General features: G+C 29.2%; 2 protein-coding genes across 8 annotated transcripts; one reads left to right on the top strand and one right to left on the bottom strand.

The window, feature by feature from the left end:
• The first annotated feature begins 784 nt into the window (after positions 1-784).
• Positions 785-19,901, top strand: LOC114119404 (microtubule-associated protein Jupiter-like). 7 transcript variants are annotated; one of them, XM_050199859.1, is made up of 6 exons: positions 15,605-15,763; positions 16,112-16,189; positions 17,164-17,345; positions 17,422-17,592; positions 18,999-19,064; positions 19,372-19,901. In XM_050199859.1, exons 1-6 carry the CDS (start codon positions 15,753-15,755, stop codon positions 19,518-19,520), a joined length of 657 nt encoding a protein of 218 aa, XP_050055816.1. In that variant the 5' UTR covers positions 15,605-15,752; the 3' UTR covers positions 19,521-19,901. The 7 variants fall into 7 exon arrangements, with proteins under 7 accessions (XP_050055818.1, XP_027836749.1, XP_050055817.1 ...); XM_050199861.1 differs by lacking the exons at positions 15,605-15,763; positions 16,112-16,189 and adding an exon at positions 785-987; XM_050199860.1 differs by lacking the exons at positions 15,605-15,763; positions 16,112-16,189 and adding an exon at positions 10,141-10,336.
• Positions 19,902-20,756: 855 nt separating this feature from the next.
• Positions 20,757-22,281, bottom strand: LOC114119407 (beta-1,3-galactosyltransferase 5-like). Its single transcript, XM_027980956.2, has one exon. The coding sequence runs from the start codon at positions 21,984-21,986 to the stop codon at positions 20,862-20,864; it is 1,125 nt and encodes a 374-aa protein (XP_027836757.2). The 5' UTR covers positions 21,987-22,281; the 3' UTR covers positions 20,757-20,861.
• Between the last annotated feature and the right edge of the window lie 4,045 nt (positions 22,282-26,326).

The following is a 26,326-nucleotide window of genomic DNA, read 5'->3' as shown; positions in this document are numbered from 1 at the left end:
CAATTTCCCGTGGCTTGTGGGCGCTGTTTATAAGTTACTTTAACTTAACTTTAATCCGTAATACTCGTATTAGTGAATACTGGATAGAAACTATTATTCATAGAAAGCCCTCGAAGTATTTTATTACGAGGTTTAATACGTTATTAAAACGCTGATCGTTTAATTGTATATGAAAAATTTGAAAATACATACTTGCGTTTACGTATCTACGTTATTTACTTGTTTAGGAGATCTTGTCAGGTTGTTGTCGCTCACCCTTAACCTAACCTAATTGACAATTTCATCAGAATTTAATTTTTGTGAAGAATTAAAACATACGAAGCTGCATTTTTAAAGGACGTACCTATTAACTCATCTAGATAATGTTGTTATAATTATTAGTTTTTACAAAATCAAATCTTTCCTAACTATTAATAAATAGTCGAAAAAAATTCCATATTTCTAATAGATAAATAATTTAATTTAAATACATAAAAATAAAAAATAAATAATCATAATAATAATTATGAAAGATTACCGCCAAATAAAATATTTGAATTTGTATTGTACAAAGAGATTGTAGTAACATTAAACCAATTTTATTGTTAATTTAATCATTTTAATAGTTTTTTTTTTAAATTTTTTTGATGGAGTTTTTATGGTTATTAATTATTGTTAATTTTAAAATGATACCAAATAATTAAAATAATATTAAACTTATCCGGTTATTCATCGATGGTGCTGTTATCAATATGGTGACGAACTAGGGCGAAACTTGCCGATGAGCGATGGCCAATGGTCGATCAGTTGATACCATTCATTAATTTCCGTTCGTTGCCCTGCCAGCTCGCCTGCCGTTCTTAGTTGGAAATTTATTTTAATTGTTAACGAAAAGTTTTGTTAACTTTAATTTCAACAGTAAATCTTTGAAATTTTTAAAAAATAACTTAAAATGACTTCTACAAATTTCAATGTTGGCATCGGTGACATCAGAAGAAACACTAGCAAGTAAGTTTGAGCCAAATCACGTTATTTTCTTCATTTGCGTTTTGGTGTGATTATTACCTTATATTTAAGACATTAATGAGCTGATAAATATTTTGAAATTATTATACAAATGTAAACCTATTTCAAATTTATTCAGTCATTAATTATTTGTTATTCATTTGGTTTCCTTATATATTTTGTTAGGATTGTGTTTTCCCGCTAAAAAGTAGAACAAAGGATGTGGTCCATAATAAATGTCTACACAATTATATTTTTACTATCGATATTTATTATAATAATAAATGTATTGTAATTACATAACAATCATAACATTTAAACAGTATACATACGTAACTTGTGTTGTATTTACATGACATATATAAATTATGTAGGTATGTAGATTGTAAATTATTTTGCCAATTAAACTACAGATAATATTATTTTTGGGTTATTTTAATATCTTAAACTTCATATTATATTGATAAGATAATCCATTATTATTTGATTTAAAATTTTTTTTGCTGTTTTAATAATTTGAAAGTGCTATTGTGCTCGTAACTAAATAAATTTGTTGTTAATAATTTTTAATTTAAGTACCTATTACAAATTAAATCATGATTGAGAACCGGTTGCAGCTTGAGTGCGTAACTCAAATATACTCGTATAATATAAAATTAAATTTTAATCATTAATTGATATTCTGTGTTAATTTGAACATCTTATTAGGACAATTATATCCTTGAGTAGTGGTCAGAATAACTATCATGGGAAGAAGTATGAGTTTAATATTTTTTTTAAGTCGCAAGTTCTTATTTATATTTTATCACCAAAAAAAAGTTGGGTTATTTATTATTAAAAGGACATCATATTGTTGTTTATGTCTTACATGACGTGTGACATACTAAATTTTCACTAACTTGTTTTAATAGTGTACTGTTAGTTTTGACTTTAGGTATTAGTGTGAATGATTTGTTATACAATTTTAAGGTAAGATATTACCTAGGGCCCCACATAGCCTTTTATTGATGTTGTCTTTAACAAAGTTATAATCATTTTAAAATGTACAGTTTTATAAAGGTCATCACTAGGGCTTGGATGTTGTTGCATTTGCAACTTTTTTTCTATTGTTTGGATTCGTTGCTAAGTAGCGAGCTAAGTAGGTTATGAATTTGTTTCAAACGAGTACCATGTAATATATAAAAAATTTAAGTGCAACTTTTTGCAATTTTTGACTTTTTTCCAATTTTATTGCAATTTGTTGATTGTTGTCATTTTCAATAGGTACAATTTTATGTACTTTTTTGTGTTTTCACTTTTTTTTGTTAGATTATACAGGTTTAATCTATGGTTATGTTGGGCTTTGTTGGTTGTGACTCGTGACGGCTTATTTGACCGTCGTCGTCGGCGGTAACTGGAGAAACCATTTAATTAGTAGAAAAAAATCAAAAAAAGTTTTAAATTTTGATAAAATTATTTGTACATTTCTGAAAAAATAAGAAGACCAGACAATTTACCAGATTTTTAATGACAATACTGACGAGAGGATTATAATGTATATTATTTACTTAAATTTAATTATTACTGATATATATATATATTGATGTTAGTGATCAGAGAAATGCTATCATTCTGTTATTCATATTCATTGATGTTCCCATGGGGTCTCATTAATGTATAATATGTCAAATACAATTTTGGTTTTTATAGGTATATTTTAGATAGAATTATATAATATATTAGTTTAACTTTGTTAATTATTTTTTATACATAGTTAGAATTGACACTTGATAGTTATTATTTTAGACATTGTTTGATCTTAATTCAATGTGTAAAGATTTTATTTAAATATTAGTGCAATATTAATTTGTTAAAGCTCAAAACAAAAAAAAATCGGCAAGTGGGTACCGCTCTGCTGTACATGGGGGTGGGGTAGACCTCGGACTAGGGTAGATTAAATTTGAATGCAATGATAAGTATCATTGTATACGAAAACGATTCTGAACGGAGATGATTTGTCAGTCTATAATATATTATAATTAAATTTGTCATATATTCTATTTTGAAACAAATATTCCGATTTCATAAAAATTTAAAACTCAAACGCTCAAAACTTTTTCCTATAATGACTCTTAAAATTTTCTCTATAGCTTTTTGAAGCAAAACTTATGGAAAATCTTGTATTAAATTTTCTACTCTTAGCTACCTATACAAACAATTTTATGAATTTTGAACTACAAAATAATTTGCAAATATTCATGATTTTGACGAATTTTCGTCAAAATTTGAACTTCAAATGCTAATAAAAAAAAATTGTGCCTATGTATTCTTATAATTTTTTAATCACTATAATAATAACTTATGAGGATTTTTGTATTAATTTTCAAGTATTTTGATAGGGCCAAAAAGATTTTATCGACACATAAAAAAACAATTTTCAGAAAAATTGAAAATTTCAGTTGTCTATAAGTAGCTCAAAAAAGTCAAAATATTTTGAAAATTAAATCACGTAAAGAAAACGCGAATCTTAATAACTGGTAAAATTTTCAAGTATCTACGACTTATACTTTTTGAATAATAACAATATTTAAAATCGTTTGAGGATAAATCGTTATCGTTACGCTATTTCGTTAAAATTTAAAATTCAAACGCACTTAAAATTTTTCCTATAATGATGCTTCGAGTTTTCTCTATAGATACTTGAAGGTAAACTTATGGAAAACTTAGTGTTGTATTTTTAATCCTTAGTTATAAACACAAAAAATTTTATGATTTTTCAACTTCAAATAATTTGCAAATATTCATAATTTTGACGAATTTTCGTCAAAATTTGAACTTCAAATGCTAATAAAAAAAAATTGTGCCTATGTATTCTTATAATTTTTTAATCACTATAAGAATAATATATGAGGAACTTTGTATAAAATTTTCAAGTATTTTGATAGGGCCAAAAAAATTTTATCGACCCTTCAAAAAATTTTTCAGAAAAATTGAAAATTCTTGTCTATAAATAGCTCAAAAAAACTCAAAATATTTTGAAAATTAAATCAAGTAAATAAAATGCCAATCTAAATAACTGGTAAAATTTTCAAGTATCTACGACTTATACTTTTTGAATTATAACAAATATCAAAAATCGTTTGAGGCTAAACCGTTATTTAACGCGGTTTTGTAAAAATTTAAATTTCAAACACTCATAAAAATTTTTTGTCTGAATCCGGTAGAGTTTTTTTTTACAGATATTTGAAGAAAAATGTATGGAGAACCTTGTACCAAATTTTCAAAACTTAGTTATAAAAGAAAAAAATTTTATGATTTTTCAACTTCAAAATTACTTGCAAATTTTCGCGTTTTCGACAGATTTCGTAAAAATTTGAACTATAAACTCTTATAAAAAAAAATTGTGACTAACGATTTTTATTTTTTTTAGCTACAATAAAAACAACTCATAAGGAACCTTGTATTAATTTTCAAAACTTTTTGGTCATCCAAAAATTTTTTATCGACACTTTAAAAAAAATTTCTCAAAAAAATCGAAAATTTCAGTGGTCTATAATAACTCAAAAAAAGTCAAAATTTTTTGAAAATTTAACTATATACAGATACCACTGACATTAACATTTGGTGAAAATTTCAAGTATTTTCAGTGATTAGTTATTGAATTACAACCATAAAAAAAAAATCGATTTGGTCGAAAACTGGTTTTGCGTAAAAATTGCCGTTTTTCCGTCATTTTTTTTTTTGTTTTTCTCGATTTTTTTGAAAACTGTTGGAAAATGTTAACTTTTTACCTCTATAATGCACCAAGGATATTCACTTTTACATCGGAAACCACCCCCATTGTTTGAAATTGGAGCATTATTTCGACTAGTTATGCTGTACACAGACACAAAAAAAAAAAAAAACAAAAAAAAAAACATACATCATTGTAAAATCAATACATTCTTCACTCCGTTCAGAATCTAAAAGGATATTAATAATTAAGATAAGTAATTAGAAAATGTATAATATTCATATTCTTCAACTAATTAAACAATTTTGTGTTTTCTGAGTTGGACTAAGTTTCTTGTATAATTAAAATTGGTTTTATTAACTGAATAATGAAATTTAAAATGTTTTAAAATAACTAAATACTACTTAATATTATCAATAAGTATTGATGTGTCAATGCGTTTTTACATGTACTATAACTGCACATGCTAGATACAAGTTTATAGTTAGGTATGTAAACTATATAACATCCTCTTAGTAATTCTGGTAATTTTATATTAGTTTCAATTTATAATAAAATGTTTTTTATAGGCAACGCCCTTCCTGAATATCTGTTGTATCTAATCACTTACCCTTAAGTGCTTATTGTTTCAAATACTAGATTAACAAATAATAATTGAAGATTTTAAGGAGTGGTATAGAAATTAAATTTAATAAACGTTTGTTTTTGTTAGAAATATAAATGTAACACAAATATATATGTATATACAGTATGTACAAAAGTCTATTAAAATGAAACGAAACCTTTAACAATCTACTACTTAATTTAATACTTGAATCGTCATAATGATATTTTCAACATGATTAAAAAAAAAAAAGAATATAAATTAACATCAATGCTAATATGTTTCATTATTTATGTACACATGAATCTAAGTGAATTATGTTTGCATTTGGTTATGATTACAAACATTTTTATTTCAAATTATTGTTAACAATTATTTTTTAACTAATAAGTCGTAATAGAATTGATTAGTTTTTATTTCGTTTAAATTATACTCAGTTTATAATTTATTGAAACTGAAAATTAGAAGGTACACATTTTTTATTAATTATGATGTAAAATAAAATATTAGTTATAATAATTATGATTTTAAGCATAAGTAATTTATTACTAAGTACATTTTTAATAAAAAAAATTTGATTCGTATTTGTACGGTTAAATATTACTTATACCGCAATTTATCAAACACTTGATGTTATACCTATACATTCCGATTTCTTCCATAAGAATCTTGGATCATTTCATGCATTATTTTCATTATACATAAATACGTAGGTATTTTAAAAGTGTTTATATATAAAAAGATTTTATGAATAAAAAAAACGGATCTACTTATCTGTAATTTTTTAACTTGCTTAATTCGTTTTAGGTTTCAAAAAATTTCTGATCTAGTATTTTGACTTTTTAGGTCATCAGTTGAATAAAAAACCTGTTAGAATATTTTATAATAAATTCATAATTATATTATTTTCTGTTGTAATGCACTTAAATGCATTAATATTAATATATTTTATACTTGTATTACAATGTTTGCATTTGTGATGCATTTATAGCTAGAAAAATTGATGATTTGTAAAATATTTTTTGTATAACAGTTTCAATTTTTATCGTAAATAATATGTTAATTCTAAGTATAGCACAATCGGGTTAATGTCCTTAATACAGTACAGGTATCGTAAACCAAAAATAACCATTCACAGATTCAATGTAATAATATTTTTTGTTCTTTGTATAACGAAAACCGTTAGCAGTCTACTCAGAGTAGGCAGTATACATTGTATACCATTAAAAAGAGATAATGAAAATGCACTCATCATCATGGGAAACATTATGAACCATGGATAATGGTCTGTTGTCCAGGCAAAAGGGTTTCATAATGATCATGCTGGAGCTGGACATTGGTATGCCCAGTGGTTTTTCGTTGGGCGTATATAGTAATTTTTATAAATAAAATAACTTTCGAAACTCGAGAGTTCAATGTTTACAACAGTTTTTTTATTTCGTTTACTACTTCAATCTTTAAAGTACTTGATAACAATACAAATTATTTCACATTAAAATTGTTTGTGTGCTCCTTAGGAATTCACGTATACATTTTTATAGTACTAAATATATAGTCGTTAATATTAAAGTATACAAAACCTAAATGTTATTTTATATTTAAGTAGTTATATAATAATGTTAATCATATATATAGCTGTAGCTTTAAAGTCGTATCTTAAACTTTTTAAATATTATAGTTAAAACATAATATTAAACATTTTAAGAAATGCACTATTTGTATATTTCACATCTTATTTCTCCCCACCCTGTTTAGAGGCCGATGGCATTATATTATAATATATGTGGTGTGTACTGGGTGTTGAGGACAAAAGAGTAAATATGATGACCGTTCCGGTTTGGATTTGATTGTTCCGCTACGGTTTTGTGTTATATAATAATGTTCTATTAAAATGAACAGAAGACGTAAGTAACGAAACATTTTAAACAAAATTAAAACAATCAACAGAATCATCGAACTGTGATGTTAAGCACAGCGATTATAAATATGGGATTAAGGTGAATAAACAAGTATAGAGATGTAGCTAATTATAAAAGTAGATCTTTCTTAAAGATCGGATCGTGAACACGTATTCATTAGAACTTAGAAAGTCTGAGGATTTCCAACTGTTTGCACGCAAACTGATAAGATTACAGCTGTCAAACGTTTAACCACTGTATTGTATTTCGAGGATCAGCACGCGCGAATTAATATAAATATATATTTTTAATTGGATTTACATTTTAAATTGCTGTTGAAAACTTATAATTGTGGCGCTATAAGATATAAATTGTGTTTAGAAATTGTTGAATAATTTGCTTTATACGATGTCAAAAGAGTAGTTAGTTTCCTTTTTCAGTTACTTTTGATCTTAAAGTAGTTTTAATAATATTATTGTAATTTAATGATATACCGTTAACTGCAATACATGTAGAAAATAGCCTATTAAGATGAAGAAACAATGGCCGCAGTCAAGGCTATAAAACAAAACATTTTAAAAAGTATCGAATCGTCTTTAATAAATCCGGATATAACCTACATAATATTATTATTAATAAGTGCACGATTTTCTATAATCTTGGTATAAACTGTTCATGCTCTAGTAATTATTTTCGTTTCTTAAGGAACTTTTAACCATAAACATTTATTGTTTTAACAACTTATTTAACATTAAAAATTAAAACTTGAATAAATATGTTTAATAAGCTAATTTCAGTTAACTACGCATAAAAATAACTGATAGTAGCAGGTGACTGGTTTCATATAGTCGACGGACCGTATCTTGTTTATGGAGGACTTGTCATCCATCGATAATTTGTAATTTTTATATCGGTTAAAAATATATGGATAGATCCGGTACCATGTATACAGTGTAAAGTATTTGACCACAGACCTTGAATTCATTTTGTCGTCTTCGAAAATACTATGTTTAAAAATTTTAAGTTAAAATGAAAAAAAAAAACTATTACTAGTTTTAAATATCTATATTAAACAATCACAATTTCACTAAAAGATAAAAGCATTAAGTATTTAAAAAATTTAAATCTACCAATTAATTGTAGCTTTAATCATCTTATATCCTAATTCATTTATTCGTATTATAGTTAAACTTTTACAATTTGTAAACTGAGCCGAATTAGGCGTAGAGGGGGGAAGAAGGTATAGCCTAGGACTTCTAAGCAAAAAGAAGCTCTCAAAATATCAATAAAAAATACAGTGAAACCTCGATAAGTCGAAGTTTCGATAACTCTTAGGAATGCCTTTGCCTCTGTCTCACAATATATGATATGTGTGAGATAAATTTCCTCGATAATTTGAATTTCGTTAACTCAAATTCTCGATAAGTCGAAGTAATATTTTAGTTGAATTTTGGCTTATAAGTCAAATCCTCTTTTGCTAAGGCATTAGATGGTTTACAGGTTGTGCCTACGTAATTACGTAAATATATTCAAGAACAAGACATTTCAGACGAGAATTTTTCCAGACCAAACGCAATTAAAAACTTTAAAGATTATGTCCTTATCAAACAATAAAAAACAATCAACAATATCTGATTTCATTCATAAATAGTACTAACTTATTTATTATACATTGTATGTTTTTTCTTTATTATATATACAATTTGCATACATATTTATTACTTAATTCTTTTTTTTAAATTTTAATACAATATACATAGGTACATACATTATACACTTATTACTATGTAGTAAACACATAGGTAAATAAAATTATAAAACGAAGCTTTTGTGTTGTTTAAAAAAATATTTCCGATTACTTGAATTTTATTTTTATCCTCAACCGATTTAAGTTATTAAGGTTCCACTGTATGTATAAATATTTTTTTGTAAAATTAGGTTCCCCAAAAATGGATTACCCCGGGGCAACTTATCACATTAATCCAGCTCTGTTTGGTTATGCAATACGTATATTTATTATAATATATCAAATAAATACTAACAAATTAGTTATGATGTATAATTACGTGGGTATAAGATTAATTAGGTTTACATTTTTTAAATAATTTGTACTTCTATTTTAATAAAATCTTAATTAATAATAAATAATAATTGTCAATTGTTATATTTATTTTAACTCAAAACATTTAAATTAAAAATGTTTAAAAACACTCATACTTTTACGTATTTAACATTTAAATTGTTAAAACCCATTTATTAATAGTTTTGCAGACCGATTTATATAAAATGAATTAAACAATAAATGTAAACAATTGATTAAATTACCATCTAAATTTTCATATTTAATAAAATTATCTTACTGATAATATTAGTTTAAATTATAAAATGTCTTAACTTAATCAACAACACTACTTTCACGTATTTAAGAGTATTTTGTTTTTGTTTGACATTCTATAATAATATGACGATTTATAATCATATTGATAAGAATTTATACTACATTTTTTCCAAAAATGTTATTTTTGCTAGTGTTTGAGATTCTATTGTTATATATATCCTTTGATATGTTGTAGAATATTAATTTAATTTGCGTTCAACGAATTTGTGGTATTAAAGTTTCAATACAAACCTTAAAACTGTTATGTGTGTAATAGGTACAATGAAATTGTCAAAAGTGCTTAAATTACGTGAAACTGTTTTCTGATTCTTCGCAGACATTTCCGTCTCATATTGCTATTTTGACAGTTATACTGATTCTTTTGGTGAATACTAAAACAGTGTAAATCCGGTGTGGTGTGTATAGTGTTTAATATATTGTAGACGTAGCCTTTCAATGAGGAAAGTGAGGAGTGGGCTTGTATTAGGAAGTGTTGGATCCGTCTTTTTTGGTCGGTGGGTCCGCCATAGAAGTGAATCGTTGCATGCAGTCTGTCGGCGATTTACCCGTAACCACGATACCGCGTACACTAGTCACTAGGAAAACACGAGTGCCCTACACCAGCGCAGTCGTGCATTGTCAGTATTCCTCGTTTGACGTGTCCCTTGTGTTCTGTTCAAGTCTCTCATTAACTGGACCATGGCTACTTATGCGTCCTACAGACACATTGAGTTGGACAATATAGGATGTGGAAAAAAAAAGTAATTATTTAATTCAAAATAAATGTACCTAATATTTATTAATTTTAAGAGAAGTTAGTCGATAATTACTCTAATAATAAGTACCTATTTAGTTCCAACATTTTTTTTTGTTTTTATTAATACGTTATAAACAATTTTTTTTTTTGACATTATTGAGTTCTTTTTATTAACATGTTTTTATATTTTTAAATTCAAAAAATTATTAATTTTGTATAAAATATTTCATAAAAATATAATATTACAAATTTTAATTTATTTGTTTTCACTTATAGATATTTAAAATTAATTTTTCTAAATCATAGTAACTCGTCAACAAAATACTAATAAGTAAAAATCTTGATTACTATAATTATTAATCATCGATATTTCCCATTTAATATTTACTAATGTGTATTATTAAAAAGTAATGTATCCCTATATATTTAATTTATAAATTCTAAATGAAAATGAAAAATACCTTTTAATAAATGTTAATTATTTAAGAATTTTATGAATCTAGTTATTATAAATTAAAATTTCATTAGAGAAAAATTATATTTTAATAATAAATACTTTTATTTTGATTTTAATTTATGATAGAAACTTGTAATTCAAAAAAATTAAACTTATTATTAACTCATTACGGTTAATATGATTATTAGTTATTAGAGTAAAATAACGTGTTCAATTCAACAATTATTCAGAATTTAATTAAGGTTATTAAATTCGTATGAATTTTTTTTAAATTAAAAATTTAATTGGGTAATAAGAATACGTATCTATTATGTATGACTGAGTATTTTTTATATTTTATATGTATAATTTTGTGTGCTTATTATTTTTCATTTCTTAAGACCAATTAATTTTTCTGTTTGCAGTATTATCTGTTTATGGACATTGTTAAGCTTGTTATTTGTTATTTAAAAATTCTCTAACGGAACAATAGAATCAATAAACTAAAAAATTGTAAGAACAATTACATTTTAACTACATAAAATACTTTTATTTAACTTATATTACTGATATCTATTTATTTTTAATTTTCCCTAGTGTAAACTTTATATAATCTTCAATGATTAAATTATGAATTGATCGAAGATAATATTATTAATTTAGAAAGAGAAATAAGCTTCTCATTGGTGGCATTATATTAATAATTCATGCAGTGTATATAGTTTGATATAAACTTATATTCTTTATAGAACGATGGCCCTAGTTATAATTTTTATTTTTATAAAAAGATACAGTTGATGTACCTACAATGCAATATTTGTGAGAGTTTGATTTTGAGTTATTTTTTCTCGTACATATACAGTAGATTAGCATATTATTCAAAAGAATTATTTTACTATGACGTATCTTACTCGTATTTTTCAATAATAACCATGAAGTATTTTCATTTAATTTGTTTCACTTTCATTCGGTGTGGTGAATGTTCTGAATGAATATATATTTTTCTTGAAAATTTGAACTATTTAATTTTCCATCTAACCATAAAAGTATTACAATGAGCATCATAAAAACGTAATTCACATTATTAGGTGGGGGAATACACATGGTATTGTGCATGCGAATAATAACGCACGGAAAGTATACATCAATTTGGTAAACGATGACTACACGGGTACCTAGTTATTTGGTGTCTGGTACAGGTATAAAATGTCAATGTGTATCACATTTTTATTTGCTGTTTTAAAATATTTTCATATTGTTTCGGTACCTGGCAATTACAGCATTCAAATATAAATTAAATGGGTTATTATTATTTATAATATATTTATGTTATATCCGAAATGATGATCCCAGGGGTAGAAAGGTGTGCTAGTTACGGTATTGTAACTCATTTGAATTTCCTATGTGCACGGTCCACCGAACGTCATAGATGTTCACTGTAATCATCATACTACATAGTGGCACGTGACTTCCTACGGGAATATTTTCGGATAAAATAAAAACGGTTCATTGAGTTTTTGAAATTATTTTTAAACAATGTTGTGTTATACTTTCATAGAGGAAATGTTTGATCTATTGTAGGTTGTCATCCGTTACTCATGCTATAATGGCTTTTTCTGGAATCGACATTCGTATTCGTATTCTGCTTTATTATTATCATGACCACCCTACAGTGTTATAGGATATACCGAAATAAATCGTGATAGGGGGAAAGTACATATTTATATTTTTACTATTTTAGTTATCATTGCCTTCACTGCGAAATAAAATTCAGATATTTAATCAATATTGAACGCTTTCGAACGATAATATTAATCCTAGGCTTCAAATAATATTATACCCATGAACCAAATGTAATTGAACATAATTGTTTTTAGTTAATTAAACTTTCCCTATTTGTTTGTGACCCCAATAATCCATTAGGAAATTAATAAAGTAAACATCTGCATTTTCCTAACTTAAATTACATACCACGTTTTTTTTTAATTTATACTATTAGATTTATGTATTGATAAAAAAATAAAACATTAATGAGGTATCAGGCAAGATTATTATGTAGTAGATTTATTAATATTTTGTATTACGTTTACTTACATTTAGTATATTATCCTTTATTTTTAATAGTTGGTGCTTGATCAAAGTTTTACACCACCAGGTTAATAATTTAATAACTAGTAAACCATATTATAATATTACGAAGTTTCATATATATAAATAGAAAAATGAGTTCATAATGTCTAATGATTTTTTTTTATTATTATTAAATTACTACTTATAGATACCAGAGACCAATAATGTACAATGTACATGAATCCGTAGACCACGCGGTTACCCTCTTATCGTATTGTATTTTTTTTTTTCATTCAATTCCCGTTACTACGTAATCGTTTTGGAATCTAAAATAGTATTATTGTATAAATGTACTCAAGTCAAGTTCTATTTCGTCTTGAACCACGGCTTCAGTGTAATATGCTAACCGAACGTTGACCCTTGTCCGTTGTATAGTAAATACATAACAAATTACCTTGCAATGGCGAACTCCTAGCTTTTACTATGTTAATGTCGGTTTTAAACACGCATCAAGTATTAAAGATATAAATTAACTGTATTGCTGGAAAAGTTCATATTATGCCTGTTTTTACTTATTAATATAATAGACTAAACATTATAATAAATAGTTTTGTATTTAGTTCACAATTTTTTTTTCAGATATTAAATTAAAAATATAACAGTATTTGTATGATCGGGTTTCTATTTATATAATACTATCATAAAATATCAAATAAACCTAATTTTTAGTTGTATGCTGTAGGTCATGAATTATCTCAGATTAAAGTTTATAAGGCATAATATTTGTTTAAATAATTTAGTTGAGATATTTAATTCGTTTTTTGTTCGAAACTCTGTATCAACTATTAAAATATGTTTTTCGATAATATTAGTACAAATCTTTATTGAAATGTTACTCATTAGTCATTACTAGGGCTCGGATGTTGTTGCACTAAAAATGTTATAAAATTGATTGCATTATTGCTGTGAAAAAAACCCAAAATTGCACTTAAAAATTGCAATAAAAAAATATTTTGTACCAAAAAAATTAAAAAAAATATTAACGAGTAGATAATAAAAAAGATTCAAATTCAAATTCTCGTCAGTTGTCATTAAAAATCTAGTAAATTGTCCGGTTTTCTTATTTTTTCAGAAATCTACAAATAATTTTATTAAAAATTAAAGCTTTTTATTTAAACTATTTTTTGATTTTTTTCTACTAATTAAATGGTTTTTCCAGTTACCGCCGACGACGACGGACAAATAAGCCGTCACGAGTCACAACCAATAAAGCCCGACATAACCATAGATTAAACCGTATAATCTAACAAAAAAAAAGTGAAAACACAAAAAAACACATAAAATTGTATTGAAAATGACAATAATTAACAAAATTGCAATAAAATTAAAAAAAGGTCAAAAATTGCAAAAAGTTGCACTTAAAATTTTTATGTATTAATTGGTACTCATTTGAAACAAATTTATAATCTACTTAGCAACGAATCCGAACAATAGAAAAGAAGTTGCAAATGCAACAACATCCGTGCCCTAGTCATTACTTATAAGTTTTTGTATAACATGAGTCATATAATTTGAAATGTGATTACTCCGTATATAACATATATAATTTGGGGAGAACCCTACCCTTATGAGGGTGAAATGACCGCGTCTGCGTCAAAACCCAATTTTATTCTTTTGCGAGATTTTATGGGGTCTAAAAACCGTTTGACATGTAGCATATTATAATAACTTATTAAGTTTTTTAATGTGTGTGTCGGCTGTAAAGAAATCAAGAATGACAAAGAAAATATTGGACATGCAGTAAATTTCGTTACTGTTATAACTTATATTGCATTTTTAACATTGACGATGTCAATGAACGTAGGTAAACCAAACATAACCAATCTATTATAGTGGCGTTTATTATTCCATAGTTGTTCTCAAACTTTTTGATGCCAATGAATAGAGAATCCCTCTAGCTATATTTGTAATCGGATGTACTGTCCGCTGTGGTATACATACAGTATTCAATATTTATTAAAATTATTAATTCGGATTATGAAATAATAGAAACGTGCTTAAAATCAATTGCTCATAAAACTTCTATTTAAAATAACGGTTGTTTCGAACACGACAGTTAGGAATATTGAGGGTCGATCCCCTTGTAACAAAATCTATTTAAAGTCAATCGAATTTTTTTATGATTATTTTTTATTATAATATATACGTACATAAATCAATGTTAAATACAATTTTAATATAGACATTTTTCCGATTTCTTTGTACGAGTATATGATGTAGACACACATATATATTTTAAATGTCAGTTTATATTGTTCCTATATTACCTACATTTATTTCTTTACTTCTATTATAAGTATAATACTTGCATATTATATTCTAATTTCTATGATTGATGAATAATAATTGTCTTACAACGTAGTATGTATTCCTGATTCCTCTGTATCAAATTCACTCATTTTGCCAATAAGTCAGACTAAATTTCTTAAAAAAAAAAAAATATTCTAATTTAATAATTATTATTTATTACTCTTAAGTTCCTACTAAACTAAAATTATTTTTACTAAATGAAACTCTTATTATACATTCTATATTATTTATGCAAACTGTATTTTTATAGTAATAGTTAATGATTTGCAACTCAGCTGTTAATAAACCATTTATTATTATTAATGTAAGTCCTTATTTTATTAAAACATGCAAAATAAAATAAAAGAGCACATTTTGTATTTTCATTGTGGCTGTACTGGTTTATTTTACAATTCAACCTACACATATAATTCAAGGTAGATTTTTTTATTTAATACATCAATATAAAGCTCGGTACTCGGTACGATTTCTTCATTTTACATAAAGTGCTAGTCAAGTCGTATCACTTCAGTAAATCGTTTTTTGTTTGTGATATTCGTCGAAAATGAGTTTAAGGTACCTGTATAATTTTACTTATTATCATATATTATTATTACACCGTTTTTTTTTTGAATATCTTAAAATTTTTAAATATTACATTTTGATTTGGATATTTATAACATTAAAAAAATTGTAATTTTAACTATGTTTTTCATTTTCATTTTGTCAATAAAGAAATTTGTGTAGGATGATTACTATTAGATATTCCAAATAAGGCGAGGTCATTCAAATATCGCTCAGTTTTCTTTGTCTACCCACTTAGTTGTGATTTATTAAAATCGACCCATTTTCGATTACGGCTATCGATTTCCTTAAATTTTATTTTTTTACTAATAAAAATAATACTTATAAATTATCTATTAGAGAAAATAAAATGCCTCCTGGAGGAGTTTGTCATGATCTTTGGGGCGCTGAGTTCGTAGGATCTCCGTGTCATAATAGGCAAGTAGAACACTGGAAGTGTACATGGTATTTTAAATTATAAAATTTAATTTAACAATATTAAAGATAATCTTCATATTATTTTAAACACTTATTTGTCGATAATATTAAAATAATGCAAATTTAAAATATTAAAATGTATTAAATATCAATAATTATTAACTTTATTTAACTAGTGCTTGAAATTAATTATATTCTAATTTATTTATAACTCGGTGATTTTGAGGTTTCAACTACCTAAAACAATGTTTTAAAGTGCAAGTATCAATATTTTTGTGTGCTTAATAAACATAAATAAATATTTACTAATTTCTTTAATATAGCTTTATATTAACTATTTTTATTTGGATTTTATTATAAAGTAGATATAATATATATAATATGCATAGTATGTACCTCAACACCTAGAACTTACTGTACCTGCATTTTTATCCCTACTTGTTATTTTGTCTTCAATTATTTTAAAATATTGTACTTAAAAGTAGGTTGGTAATTTTTGAAATCTTATAAATAATTGTATTGATTATAACTTGTTTTAAATTAAAACCAATATTTTAGTTGTTATGGGTAATTAATATTTTAAAATAATAATTTAATTTAACTTCCCACATAAAAATATACATGTTTGATCTATAGATATTAATACCATATGGTACAACTCCTAATGAATCCTTGAATATTTTTAAGTGGTGACCTATGAATATGTCAAGTTCTTGTAAATAAAAACAATATTTATATTTATTAGCTCATATCATAAAAATATAAATTTGTTAAAATAACTGAAGTACCTATACTGAATATTAATTGGTTTATTGTTAAACAATAAATTATTTATTATTATTTTGTTATGCATTTAAGATAATAACATTTATTTTTATTCGATAACTAGAGGTAAATTGTCACAATAATTAACAATATTAATATAATATGAAATACATATTATAAATGTCTTAAATATTAATTTTTTTTTTAAGGGTCTTAAAACCACCAGGTGGTGGAAGTAGTGACATATTTGGAACAGCATCATGCGATGAAGTTAATCCTCATAAACGTGGTACAAATCAGAAGAATCTCCAAAGTTCCATTATTTTGGGTGGACAAACTCCAAAACATAGTAATGGTACAGTTGCCGCCAATGGAAACTCAGATAAACCTGGTAATTTTTAAAATAACCATTTGTTCTATGTACAAATAGTCTATAAATATTTTAATTTAATAAGTTATACTTATAGCTAAAGCTAATGATATTAATGTTGAATCTCAAATTGCTAATGATAATAAGGTTGAGTCTAAAGTTGTTAATAATAATAATATTGAGCTTAAAGTCGCTAATGATAATTATGTTGAGTCTCAAATTGTAAAAGAAAATATTGAGAAAATATGTGTAACTCCAAGTAATAAAGGTAAGATGAACACATGATTGTTAACTAATATTTTTTATAGTTTTTATACTATTTATTAAAACAACATACATGAATAGTTATATAATTTTAATGTAATGCTTTCTTTAATTGTAAATTATTAATGTAAAAATATATTTATTTATTTTTTACAACTTCTTTATAATAATTTATAAAAATTGGTATTACATTTTTATTAACAATTAATTATTTATAACATATTGTAGATAGATTAAAAAAAAAATATTTAGTTCATTTATTTTATTAAGTTATTAGATAATTTTACAATTTCCTATTAAAAAATACCGAACATGTGCACTTTATCACCCAATGCAATTTTTTTCGATTGTTTTTTTCTGAAAAACATTGGTGCAATCAGAATTTATCGGTCGGGCTTAATTTCAAAGTTGTAACCTTTTTTAAGTTTTTGAATTTTTTTATTTTTTTTCATGCATTAAGTATTGTAACTTTGTTCTTTGAAGTATGATATAAAGTCAATTTGGTCTCTAAAATCAAGGTATTGTGGATTTCTCGGTTGGAGGCTCACCCTCCGTGGACCCGTGGTTTGATGGGAAGTAGTTAAGTGAGTGCAAACCTAAGCTATTATAATGGGGTTAACCTATTATATGACAAAGTAATCATATATCTCTCGGTTGGAATCCCGACACTACTCAATATGACATAATTTTATATTTCTTTCTTAACACTCTAAAATAAACTTGGATTAATATGTCGTATATGACCAACACAGGTTAGGTTAGTAATAAACTAACAACCTAGGCTTATAAATAAGTAGAGTAAATAATTTATTAATGAAATTATGAAAGGCTTGGTGAACTAAGTATGCGTAAAAACTTCAAAACTTTATAATTTCGTAACCAAGTTCAATTGAAAAATTCTGATTACATCATTGTTTTTAAATAGGTAATAGTGTAAGTTCTGAAAAAAAGAAATCGAAAACTTTGCGTAGGGTGGTATTGTGCATTTCAGTCCAAAATATTTAAATTAAATTTTGTTAATTTAATGCTACTATTAAATTACTTTTATTATATTCCTAATTTGTTGGTATTAAATTATAATATGTTGTTATTGGTATCTTTTATCATTCAAATGTGTATGCTTTTTTAAGCTTTTTTAATACTTAATTCAAACACATTATTTTTTGTTGGCTTTTAATTATTAGTTAACTATAATTTTATACATACTACATTAACTATAATATTTTTGACATAATAAATTGTGTTAATTATTTATTAATTATTTACTTTTAAACTTCCTGCTTTCTATCAAAAATAAAATGCAAATTAATCGCTTTTAAGTTTACTATAGTGCATTATTCTTTTCTGCAAATTTAATAATTCAATTCTACTTGCTACTTTTATGTTTGTCTTCTGGATATTTGTTTGAAGCTTTTAATTTTGAATCTGCTTCTACCAATAAAACTAATTGTCAAAGATGGTCTTATAAGAAGAAAGGTATGTTATCAACTTATAACCAAAAAAATATATATTTACCTGTTAAAATAAAATAAGGTGATTATATGCCATATTATAATATACAACCAAAATTTGTTTAGTTGAAAATAATTGAATTAGAATTTGTTTTAAAAATGTGTGTTCCATTTTTAAGTATCCATTATTTATTGTATAATAATTTATCTATATTTTATAATTTATTATTTAATAATGTTGTATGTATAATTGTTATAATTTTGAAACTCAATACATTAGAAGAAATTAAATCTTGTACACAATGTTAATTTGATGTGCATTTATATTTTAGATGGTAATCCAGTGACTGGGGAAGGTTATGAAGCTCCTAAGGCAACAGCTACACCAGCTCAGCATGTTTCTGCTCAATCAGAACCAGCTCCAGAACAAAAGAAGGCAAGCCGTGTGCCACCAGGTGGATATAGTTCTGGGTTATGGTAATTGCTGAGCCAGAAAGACCAACCAAAATTTTGTCACAATTTATACATCGCTTTTGTATTTCTATGATATATTGATGATCTTTGATCATATTTCATCAATAAAATACTTATTTATAGTATATAAGAAAATGACTACTTTCAGTATATGAAATACATAATATTATTACAATTGTCATTCTTTTAAAACTACCCTGCATATTATTCATTCTCAAATTGTTTGATTATTGTTTTGTAATGTTTGTGAATTGATTTATTCCTAAAAAAATTCTTTTTTATACACAATAAAATACTATATTTATTAATGATTTTAGTGTGAGATATTAGTTGTTTAAAACTAACGTAACCTAAGTGTCTTTAATGAATAAATTATTTATTTCTCATAGTAATTGTATATTTATTTGTAAATAATTTAAACATAATGTAGAAGGTGTTATGGATTACAGTAGATATGTACTATCAGTGGTGTTGAATGTCAATATTAGCAAAGAACAAACATATTAGTTTCAAGTTAATATTGCATAAAAATTAAGATCTGAGAGGAGTTATCAGTAAATAGTCAATTAGTTATACTAAAATACTGAACAAAATGCATGTATTTTTATCCAAATAACTATAACTCACCCTTGTCTGCCTTCTACTACCCAAATTAGGTATTTTGCTCACAATACGTCTTATGGCTGTATAGCCTGTATTACATAAGTGCCCAAAGATGTAAAAATGATATATTATTTGCTCCAAAATTAATATTTTATATAAGTAGCTTTTTAAAAGTATTTAAAATTATCAAAACCCTTCAAAATATAATATATAATATTTAAAAATAAATATAATTTTAATAAATTATTTTATTTTTTATTTTGGTAAACCTCAATGACACATTACCACTGGACATTTTTCATAAAAATCTATATTTTTTTTCATAAAATACACAAACTTAATTTAGTAAAAGTTTTTTTAAAATTAATTTTAAAGGATGACACTTACACGAATGCTTACGAAATAGCTACTGAAATATGTTATAACAATTTAACATACAACACAAAACTGCTCACACACTGTCTATATGACAATTGACAAACTTTAAATCTGTTAATAATGGATATATAATATCCATTAACAATGGCACACAGGTACCAAAGATTTTGGCGGTTTCGTACGATACTATCTTATTTTGGGCCATTTTGGCGCTTATGTTTTCCACCGAATACTTTACAATATAGTGATTGGTGACACTGGGTACTATAAAGTAAAACAAACTTAATATATTACAGCAATGAACAAATTATTATTATCATTATAAAGTCAAATGTCACGTGTAGTTTAAGTCTATTGACGAAGACTTTTAATTCCAATCCAATATTTCTATGGACGGTTTCCCTATGCGGTCCGCTGCAGCCGCGTCTAGTGGTTTCTTTTTCTTCCACAAGTCCAAACAGCTATGATGGCGTTTCGATTTCCGAAATAGATCACAGGAAGAGTTGGTGGCCTTACAACGGGTCAGCTGTTCGGCGTATCGCTGGAGCAGCGTCCAATCGTCGCCAGTGGGTGCAGCCAGAAAGTCGCACCGCTGTCGTTTGAGCACGCAACAGTGTACCGGTCCGGGGTCGGTCTCGAAGTCGGGCCTCAGGTCGGTGAGCTCGAGTCCCGCGCGTTCGGCGAGTATGCCCGTCACGTACAGGTCGTCGATCCAGAAGTATCTCTCGCGCACCTCTATCGCCCTCAGCAGACGTCCGACGGACACCGCCTTGGCCGCGTAAAGCCAACCGGACAGGAACGGCGGGTACGAGTCGCCCGCGAATTCCGCTCGGCTCACGTACCACTTGTTGCTCTCGTCCCGTATCGGTTTGGCGACGATCACGCACCCGGCCAGGTCGCGGTTGTCGGCCCGACCCAGCACGTCGTGCAGCTTGTACAAGTTCACCGCTATGTCGTCGTCCATCTTGACCACGTGGTCGGACCGCGGGCACCGTGCCGCGAACCACGTCAGGCCCATCGCGTGCTTGTACGTCAGGTTCCTGTACGCTTCCCGGAAGTTGCCCTGCACCACGTCCCCGTGCCTGGACGATTCCCGGAACAGCCGCTCCTGCGTGACTCGGTCTGTGGCGACGTCGCCCGACGACGGCAAGCCGACCATGAACACGTGACGGAATCCGAGCCGGTCGAGCTCGGTCCGACGGTAGGACTGCCGAATGGCCCGACGGCGTTCGAAGTGATCGACGTGGCTGTGCACCAGGACGGGCGTGAGGCGTCGCGGTCCGTCGCACGCGCCGCTGTCGACGACGTACTCGAAACCGTTCAGGTTCATCAGCCGTTGCCGGCCGTCGTCGAGACGCGACGGTCCGGGACGCATCGGTGCGCTCCGCCCGCTGGTGTTTCGGTCCGCGGAAAACGCGTCGAACAGCACCAGGAACGACGTGTTGACGGCGAGAAACACGGCGATTTCGACCTTCCACGACGATGGCGCCATCGTCCACCGCCTCCACCGGTGCAGGTGTTCGCGGTCCGCGACATCGACGGTCCGGTTCGGATCAGACGACGCTCGTTGACGACAATATCATAATCGTTTGGTTTCCATTCCACGTGAACGCGATGTAATATAACGGATATTAAGTACTTTTTTGCGAGCGAGTCGCTTCCGCTCGATGCCGTCTCGCGAGATTTTCTAAAATAATAGTCGTCGGCGATCATGTGTTTACATCGCGGCCTTGGAATCGCGTGAGCATTCACTGAACGTCGTTTTTCTGCGACATAAAACATTATTTAAAACAGCTTTCACTTGCTCGAGAATTGCAAACCCCCCCGCCATCGACAACGGCCCACGCCGTTTGTTGTTGTATGTACGGTGTGGAGGGGACCGCGACACATCGGTGGTCTGTCAACCAACACCACTCTCGTTCACTCAAACATAAAAACGTATAGGTACGAACCGCAACAGACGGTCACAACGACGACGAAAACAAAGTCGACTCAAAAGCTTACGAAATCGTCTCTTACAAGTTACAGGGCACCTACGTTGCAACGAACAAATGAATCGCGCGTAGGTGTACTTAGCGCGGTAGGAAGATTTAGCGTTTTTGTTTCGTAACGCCACCGCTGTGCAAACCGTACGCCGTTACAGGATTGTATAGAAATTTCTTTTTTTTTTTTGTGTGAATACTGTTGAGTACTTAATTTTTTTAGATGAAATACAATAAACTGTAAAACAAAGAACGGTAAAAGGGGTGGCTATTGGCATTCCGTAGAAATAATAAGTATAAAATAGGTATGTATATACTAATGTAAGTACCTCCATAATATTATTTTATGATATCACTTGAAAAATTTAGGTGGAATTTAAAATATCCAAATATTTTAAATTTATAAGCTATAGGTACCTGTACAGTATATTTTATTGTCCAAGGATAAAAAATATATGTATATTACAAATAAAACTATTTTCCAGCTGTATTTAGTAGTACCTATTTATAGTTACAGATTATGCATTTGAAAAAGGCAAGTTATTGTAACCGTTACAACCCTCTCCTTTAGTTACCCTTTAATACTCGGCGATCACAGTTTGTACTTGGTAGTAAACTATGCCGAGCAACCATTACGGTATAATACGGACCTATTATTATGTATATTCAGGAACCGTTGATAACTACGATATATTATTTTGTTAGTCGGTTGTAAGAAAACAGTTGCTTGGTGCTGTTGATTGTTTTTTAGCGTTCGCTCATTGTTTTTCGAATGCCAAAAATGCCAACAGCTATCATTCAGAAAAATACTATTATTAATTATGCATTGGTGTAACCAAATAGAATAATCAGACTAGACTCAAAATTCTTTAAGAATTAAAGTAACACTTATTTCAATGATGTTGTTCTAAAGATTTAAATACTTTAGAAAAAAATAATAAGACATTAGACGTCAGAGAATGATAAGAAAAAGCCAACAGATAATAAATAATAATAGGTCAATTCGTAATAAATAATTTAATAATGACTTATATACGTAATTTATTATATTATAGATTATAATAGAGGTAGGTATGGAAAACATAATAAGATTTAAATTACGAAAATTGCAATAAAACATGCTCAAGACATACAAAAATAGCAAGATATGAATTTTTTAATACCGTTTATGTTGAATACATAAACTATTCAGTATTCATTACTATTAACAAATAAATAATTTTTTATAATGTAGGTAACTTTTATTTTTATTAATAAAAGAACAAAATATAGTATATTGAAATAAAACCATAAAACAATGTGTAAAATTATTTAATGAAATGATAAAATTAAAACGTTTTTATGAAGATATATCTAAAGAGAATAATTCCTTCATCATGCTGTTCCTCAAAATCAGTAATCTCAGTATTTTTAGAGATGATCCTAAATTAAAAAGTTTTATTTTTTTGCGACACTTCCAAATGTATTTTCTTATCTTCTGTTTGGTTATTATATCTTATGTTGGTGACCTGCAGGGATGTTTTTAAAGTTTTGACCTCTTAGGTGTTTATTGAAATAAATAAATAATTGAATTATTTGCGTTATGTTTGTCTTAGTCAACGCCTCAGCTGTGACATTCCTCGAACTACTTTCGTTTCCAAAAGTTCAAGTCCAACCTTTAACCTAATTAAGTATTAAACCAACTCGTTTAGTATTTTTATAATAGATACAACTGATACAAGTAAATTAACCTAACAATCGGATAGTTTAACAGTTTAGTATACCAGATTTAAAATTATACTTGTATGGCTGAATTCTATACGACGATAAGCCGAATTGTGTCCAATAAACAGTTAGATGATATTGGATTAGTCTATTGTTAATATAATCGATATATTATGTATTAGTATTAACTACTAAATACTAATTATTAATTAATAATTGTTATAACGTATTGAAATATTCGTAATAACTTATAAATATATCATACATTAGATATTTAGGTACATAGGTACAGTCAGTAAAATTAAAAAAATAAACATTTTAAAATCAAAGCTTATAGTAGTAGATAGACTAGACTAAAATAATTGATAAAACATTTATCATCAGTATCGACTTCTTGATCACATCGCAAGTTATTCACATCAGAAATTGTAGTCTGCCACTGAAGACTGGTCATAGCATAGTAGAACAGGGTTATTTATTTTAGTTATTACTGCAGCTGTCAATTTTATTTCTAAGGTAAAGCCGCCGCTACACCTACACGCCTACAATTACATTGCGTATATTATATTGTCGAGACGTTGCAGGGTCACTGCAGGTACTATGCACTGTGCAGTATTATAATGAAAATTGTTTGTACCAATTCAAGTATTCAACGAATACAATATAAGTATTAATGCCGTTTGATCGACCAAAGGCCAAACCTCCTCAAGATTCTAAGAATATTCATCGCTTCAATAACAATATATATTATCGTGATTCGGCGGTATCCACGACTCCACTGCTGAATCTTCGCGGGCCACACAGTTATCTGCGTTATATAATATACATATATGTTGTAAGACCGTCGGCAGGGGGTCTCAAACGATACATCCCTTATACAATAAACATGCGCGATAGGGGACAGAGAACGTAATATTAAAGGTCCTTAGGCGGTGCGCACGGGGGAGGGGGTGGGTGAGCCCGAGTGAGAGTCTCGCACACAGGTGCGCGTCGGCGTCGCAATTTTAATATTTATATAATAATATATGTGCACTGCCACTGAAACCACGCAGCAACGGCGTCGTATAGGAACTTTGACGGAATTGGGTCAGTCGGCCATCGATCGACTGCGACAGCGGCCTAGTGGCGTACATTATGCGCACGTATAACAATTTGTGCCACATAATATATTGGGACGAATTTTTTTTTTTTGATTATCGTTACGCTGTGTGTAGTAAGGTAACGAATTGTAGTCGGGGTCGTGTAGTGTCCGTTTTATAAACGTGGGTTTATAAATTATAATACAATATTATCGTGCCGACTACCAGCGTGTCCCCTACCCTTAGACCCATGCATACTATATAATATATAGTTTATGAGCTAAGGTCCCTACGGACAGCCAAAGAGTCGGGGTGAAAGAGAAAAGGGAATTTCTTTCTTTATTGGCGTCAACTATATATATATATATAACGTAGGTAGGTTCCTACTATACGCCAGGAGCATCTGCCGCCGAGACGGCGGTCGTAGACCCGGCGGGGGGCCTTGCCGCATATTTCGTCCGAGTCAAAAGCCGCGCTAAACCGGCTCCGACGTCCCTGCGCGCGTAACACGCGACGTCGTCGGCCGCTCGCAGTGCGTGCCCCGCACACGACGGCCGCGAGCGTTCGGCGCGCGCGTCGCGGTCACACTGTAAACCGCGCTGGCGGTATCGCGCTACGAAATCGTCGGGACGCGCGTTTTACTATAACAACAACTACTACACACATACACATGAATTTATTATACCGTACGTACTACGACACACTACTACGGCGTACTACGCGCATACTACGTCCGGCGTCGGCGTGTACGTTACCGCCGGCCCTCGGTGGACGGGCGGGGTGGTAGGGGCGCAGGGGATGGAGGGGTGCCGGGGAGGGAGGGGCGCGCGTGGGAGAGCGAGCGAGACGGACCGACACCGCGCGGTCCACGTTCTATCCGTCCTTCGCGCACACCGCTCTCGCCGCTTTGTGTTGCGGCCGTCGCCGTTCCAATCAATTGTGAAACAACAGCGCCCCGCGCGCCACCTCGCACCCGGCCACGCGACCACCGAGGTACGCGCGCGCGCGCGCACACGCACACACAAGCGCGCGCGTTGTAAACGACGACGAGGACCGCGGCCGGGCCC

The sequence above is a fragment of the Aphis gossypii genome, chromosome 2 (assembly GCF_020184175.1).
Source record: "Aphis gossypii isolate Hap1 chromosome 2, ASM2018417v2, whole genome shotgun sequence".
NCBI lineage: Eukaryota > Metazoa > Arthropoda > Insecta > Hemiptera > Aphididae > Aphis > Aphis gossypii.
Note: the sequence above shows the minus strand (reverse complement) of the source record. Positions and strands in the feature narration are given on the sequence as shown.